Raw genomic sequence first — 5,678 nt, 5'->3', positions numbered from 1 at the left:
GAGCTCGCTCACCGTCACCGACCTGCCATGATTAATTAGGTGACGGGATGATTAGCCAGCATCAACGGTTGGGCGGACCCCATCCACAAACGGCGCGCGGCGTCAGCACAAACAGTGACCCGGGCTCAGAATTCTCATCATGTCGACGACGATGAACGATTGAGCCCATGGATGCTGTGTGCCGACATAGGTTCTCATCACCAAAACCATGTTTGCGTTCCCAAATCTCTAGTACTGCTCCTATGTTGATTTTGGACACGGATGACAATGACACAAACGGGCGCTTAATAGTGCCTGCGCTTTCACACACGTATCCCTGACGTGGATGACAATGGCATCATGGAGTAGTTGAATTGGAGCATCGCAGACGATCGACCACCCAATGTTTGATTGAACCAAATCTACTCGTGTGTTTCCTTCAAAAAATATAAAATCTATTCGTGTGTTGTCTCATTGTGTGTCTGATGTCCACCGGTTTCCTACACATGGCGTAAGCCACTTGTAGAGCTATCATCAATCTCGGAAGCTCCTAGGCACGGACTTGTTTCAGAAACTCGCAGCCGCAAACCAGCACATAGAAAAACACCATCCCTACTTGCAAACCCGCCTACAAGCACTAGAATACTCCACGGTGGCGGGCTGTCAGTCAGATGAAACACATACTATATGGTTAAAATAACTTGAGCATCCCCGTCACTGAACTCCACGGAGAAGAGACCAACGTCTCCACTGCGTAGCTTGACACCACGCAAGAACAGGACAAGACGGATTAGCGCTAAACAATGGGTAGAGATATGATTAATTAGCCACACCATCCCACACTAGCAGCGCATATAAATAAACACACACGCCGTGACACTGCCGCAAGCAAACATCCAAGACGTCGTCGTCTCACGCTAATCGATCACCGCACTGACGACCCGAACCATCGAGATAAAACAAACCCTTCGAGCCGCAAAAAGATGGCCGACGCAAGAGGCGCCGTCTCGAACCCCCCGGAAGACGAAAATGGCATTGCCACTGATCAACGTCGATGACCTCAAAAAAGAAAAAAGAAAACGTCGATGACCTCAGGGGATCTTCAATGATTATAAGATAGTTGTTGGTAGACTTTATCACATAGAATTTTTGATGATGTGTCATGCAATAAATGAGGAAAGAGAGAAATGTTGTATGTAATAAACCAACACCCATTACACAAGCTTCAATGTAGAATGAAAGAGCACCTTATTTATTATCTCACATCTTATTGGGCATACTAAATACAACCTATTTGAAATGTTGTATGTTAAGATATTGTTTGATGACATGGCATATTTTACCAACAAGCTAACATATAAACTGTAGCAGATGCTCTCACGGGCAACAGTGACGCGCCACCAGTTCATGGAACCGTTAATGGAGCACCGATTCATGCTGGCCATGACAACAACGATTGTTTGTTATAATTAACGAGTGCAGGGCCAAAATTTATCGGATGGATCGTGGAACATTACATTACATTACATCGCGGGACGGGATCGCTGTCGCCATGTACATGTCTGCTAATTCTCGGTGCGCTAAGCTACGTAACTACCAGCTGCTAGCTAGGCTAATGGTACCGCGCGCCAAACCCAGGCCGTGCTTCTCTGGTTTGATTCATACTGCTTGCGGCGACTCTGGGCTTGGCGTCGTGCTCATCGGCTCGTGGCGTGGCGTGGCATGGCAGCTCACATGACGGAGCAGGCGTTGGGGTTCTCGTCGCTGAACATCTGGGGCGCGTGGGCGGGGTACGTCGCGTAGGGCGACGGGTACTGGGGCCCGGCGTTCGGGTAGAAGCCGGGGTTCGGCGGCGGCGGCGCCGCGCCGTAGTAGCCGACGGGCGCCGGGGGGTACGGCATGTAGCCGTACTGTGGGGGCATCTGGTACATGCTCGGGTCCGCCATGGGCATCGGCGCCACGGACGCCGCGGACTTGTCCTTCTTGTCCTCGCCGCCGCCACCGCCGTCCTTCTTTTCGCCGCCATCGCCAGCGCCAGCGCCCTTGTCCTTCTTCTTCTCGCCGTCGTCTTCCTTGTCGCCGTCCTTCTTGCCGGGGGTGACCACCTCCACCGGCCGACTGAGCTTGTCCCTGAGGTAGCCCGGCAGGGCGGCTGTGTCCATGGTGCCAGTCACCTTCACCAGGTCCTTGGCAGCGTCCACCGTCACTTCCTTCACTCCTGCGTAGAAACAAAACAAGAGAAGAAGGTGTCAGTCAGTTTCCAGCAAGATCCAACTAAATGATTCCTTGTACCAGGTCGGAATGAATCTGCGGCCAAAAGGAAGAAACAGAAAACTGACCTTTGATCTTGTTGACGCGGCGCTTGATGCGGTCGATGCAGCCGTCGCAGTGCAGCCTGATCTTGAGCGTCACGGTCTCCTGATGGAATCAAGGAAAAAGGGCAAGATGAATATGAGACCAAATCTTCATTTACAACACCTGCAAGTAACTAACTGCATATCACAGAGTTGAATTCTACAGTAGCCCAGGGACGAACCTCTTTGGGCTCCTTTGGTTTCTTCTCCTCCTCCTTGGGCTTGTCGGCGGCTTCCACCTTTTTCTCTTTTTTCTCAGCACCGGCACCGCCACCGCCCTTCTCCTTGTCTGCTGCCTTGCTCTTCTCTTTCTCCGGCTTATCGCCGGCGCCGGCCTTGTTGTCCTTGTCCTTGTCCCTGTTGTCCTTGTTGGGCGATGCGGCTCCGGCGGAGACGATTTGAACGGGCTTCTTGGTCCTGGCCTCGATGCGCTCCTTGATCTCGGCCGCGTCCGCCGCGCCGGTGACGACCACCTTGTTTGCCGCCGTCTCAGTCTTAACCGACTCCACGCCTGCAGAGAACCAAATTAAGGCAAACGGTCAGAAATTACACTAGTCCTACAGAGAAGGGAACCGTAAGGAGATGAAAGAAAGAAGCAGGCGTACCAGGGGCGTTCTTGATGGCCCGCTTAACCTTGGTGGCGCAGCCGGCGCAATGCAAGTCGACCTTGAGCACGATGGGCTGGCGCGGCGCCGCGGCGTCCTTCTTGTGGTCGCCGCCGTCAGCCTTGCCCGGCTTCTCCTTCTTGTCCTCGCCCATGGCGGTGCGGTGGCTTGGCGGAGCTCCGGGGGAGGGAGGGAGGGAGGTAGTGCGTGGGCGTGGGCGTGGGTTGGAGGAGAGGAGCACGTGGTGCTTGGAATGAAGGGGCAGGAGAGGTGGGGCGGGCGCGGTGTTAAATAGGAAGGAAGGAGAGTACCGTACAACTAGAACAGAGTTAATTAGACGATAGTACCACAATTGGGGCCGTGGTGGCGAATTGGTACTCGTTTTAAAAATTTTTACGTGTCAGTACCACGTTTGGACCGAACCGTTGCAAATCGGGCTAAACTTCGTATTTGTACGTATTGACGCTGGAACTAACCGCCCGGGCCCGCGCGTCAGACGCCACGCTGGCGAATCGGCACTCGCCCGCTCGCTCAATAGGTGTGGTCCGGCTCGAACCGGACCGGCCCGTGCTCCACTCTGTTCCTCCTCGCTCCTGCCTCCCTCCTTGCTCCTCTCTCGTCGCCCTCGTCACCGCCGGCAGCTTTGCCGGAGCGGAGCGCCGCCGCCCGCCATGGTTTTCGAAGACGAAAGCAGTGAGGACACGTCCAGCCTGCCGTACATGCACTCGACCTCATCCACGGACGGGCTTAACCAGGTGATTTTCCTTGAGCTAGGTCTAGGGTTAGGGTTTCAGATTTGGGGCTTTTTGATTTGGTTGATTTCGCTGGGTTTTGATTTGGGCATTTTGATTGTACGAGCTTCGGCAGGTCCCTTTCAGCGTTGAAGATCCAGATTACCAGGGGCTTGAGCTGGAAACGATGTCGCCATGTGAGAAGCACGGCAAGGCATCTGAGAGGCTTGTCGCATTTGAAGGAATAGACACAGGGAGAAGGTTCCTAGCATGTGCAGAGCCGGTATGAATTCTATGCTGATAGTGGGATATTATATATAGGTTGATAGTGTCATATTATTGTTGGTTTGACAGTGCCATATTGAACATGAGTGAACATGAGTACAAGGCCTGATTATTAAGGGCATATTCATATATAGGTTGATAGTGTCATATTATTGTTGGTTTGACAGTATCTAGGTGGATAGTATGTACTGCATATGCTTTGGCAGTTCACCAAATTTGCAGTTAGAGATTGCTCTCTCTTGTTTTGAAGCGATTAGCAAAATCTAGTTCAAAGTTGTAGCTGAGTGGTGCTGTAATTTGTCATGCTGTTATTTAGTGGGTAGGTACATCTCAATTACTAGTGTAGCTTAGTGGTGCTATTATTACCAATGTACAATGTTATTGCTTTGCACTAGTTATTTACCTGTGCTTCTGAAGTAACATGTTTATTTTTTTTATCTTTTTGCCTTTTTGCAGGAAGGGCAGAATTGTGGGTTTGTCGAATGGGTTGATCACCAGTGGCCCCCAACAATGCAAAATGCATTGTTGAAGCTGTGGGCCATGGTTGAAGATAGCAAGAGTGCTAGGGTGAATGATAATCTTGAAAGTTCTTTCACTATCCACCATCTGACAGAAGAGAAGAACAAGCTGGAGGCCAACTATGACAAGTTAGTCCAAGATGTGCATGAACTTATGAGCTTCCAGGAGGACAGGGTGGTGGATTTCAGATATCTGCAGGATAACCTTACATATCAGCAGCAATGCAGAAGTGAACTGCTGGCTGATATGAAGGCACAGATGGCAAAGAAAGATGCAGAGTTTGAGAAGCTTAAGCAGAATTATGAAGTGCTACTGAACCTGACAAGAGCACAAGCAACAGTCATCCAGAACTTGAAGTTGAAGCATATTAAAGACAAGCAATTGTTTAGTGAAGATAAGATGAACTTGGAGTTGAAGAATGCAGAGCTCACAAAGTCTGAGGAGAAGCTCACCCAAGAGAAGCTAGAGTTGAAGCTTCAGATTGCTGAGCTGATGAAGGCAGAGGAGAAGCTGAAGGAGAAGATCAAGGGGATCCAGGCCATCTTAGAGAAGTGAAGAAAATGAATATGAGACTAGTGGGTAATGCTGACCTTTTGGGCATGATGATTGTGTAGTGTATGGCTCTATTAATTGTGAACTATGTCTGTGTATGTATGTAGTAGATATGCTTTTCATCCTTTTGTGAGAAAAGGATGAACTATGCATTTAAACTCAAACTCCACTATGTATTTGTGATGGACCTGTTGTGTACCCTATAATATGTTGAACTCCAGTAAGTATTGTGTGTTATGTTGGCTAGACTTGAAATGATGATATATCATGCATTAGAAGATGGATCAGATATTCTGTGCCATGAGATGTAGACTAAAAGTTATGATTTCTCTTGCAATAGGTTTTATATTTTTATATTAGATGATTATGTTAGCATTGGAAGACTATTTGATGGTTATGTTAGCACTGGAATATTATATGGTTATGTTATATCATGCATTGGAAGCCCATGTTGGTTAGGTTAAGTTGGTTCCATCGACCCCTAGCCACCGTAAACCATCATGGTTAGGTTAAGTTGGTTCCGTCGACCCCTAGCCACCATAAACCATAATGGTTAGCTTAAGGTGGTTCCGTCGACCCCGAGCCACCGTAAACCATCATGGTTAGGTTAAGTTGGTTCCGTCGACCCCGAGCCACCATAAACCATCATGGTT

At 49.5% G+C, this 5,678-nt stretch overlaps 1 protein-coding gene across 1 annotated transcript; it reads right to left on the bottom strand.

Moving 5' to 3' along the window:
* Positions 1 to 1,423: 1,423 nt before the first annotated feature.
* On the bottom strand, positions 1,424 to 3,222 carry LOC123044143 (heavy metal-associated isoprenylated plant protein 3). The gene is made up of 4 exons (XM_044466794.1): positions 2,939 to 3,222; positions 2,516 to 2,844; positions 2,319 to 2,397; positions 1,424 to 2,197 (listed from the first exon to the last, which is right to left on the bottom strand). The coding sequence occupies exons 1-4, from the start codon at positions 3,090 to 3,092 to the stop codon at positions 1,710 to 1,712; spliced, it is 1,050 nt and encodes a 349-aa protein (XP_044322729.1). The 5' UTR covers positions 3,093 to 3,222; the 3' UTR covers positions 1,424 to 1,709.
* Positions 3,223 to 5,678: the final 2,456 nt, after the last annotated feature.

The sequence above is a fragment of the Triticum aestivum genome, chromosome 1A (assembly GCF_018294505.1).
Source record: "Triticum aestivum cultivar Chinese Spring chromosome 1A, IWGSC CS RefSeq v2.1, whole genome shotgun sequence".
NCBI classification, from domain to species: Eukaryota; Viridiplantae; Streptophyta; class Magnoliopsida; order Poales; family Poaceae; genus Triticum; species Triticum aestivum.
Note: the sequence above shows the minus strand (reverse complement) of the source record. Positions and strands in the feature narration are given on the sequence as shown.

Coding starts and splice junctions, on each gene's coding strand:
- LOC123044143 (XM_044466794.1), bottom strand. CDS start 3,092: ATGGGCGAGGACAAGAAGGAGAAGCCGGGCAAGGCTGACGGCGGCGAC. Junction 2,398..2,515: donor AACCAAAGGAGCCCAAAGAG/GTTCGTCCCTGG, acceptor TGATTCCATCAG/GAGACCGTGACGCTCAAGAT. Junction 2,198..2,318: donor CCGCGTCAACAAGATCAAAG/GTCAGTTTTCTG, acceptor GTTTCTACGCAG/GAGTGAAGGAAGTGACGGTG.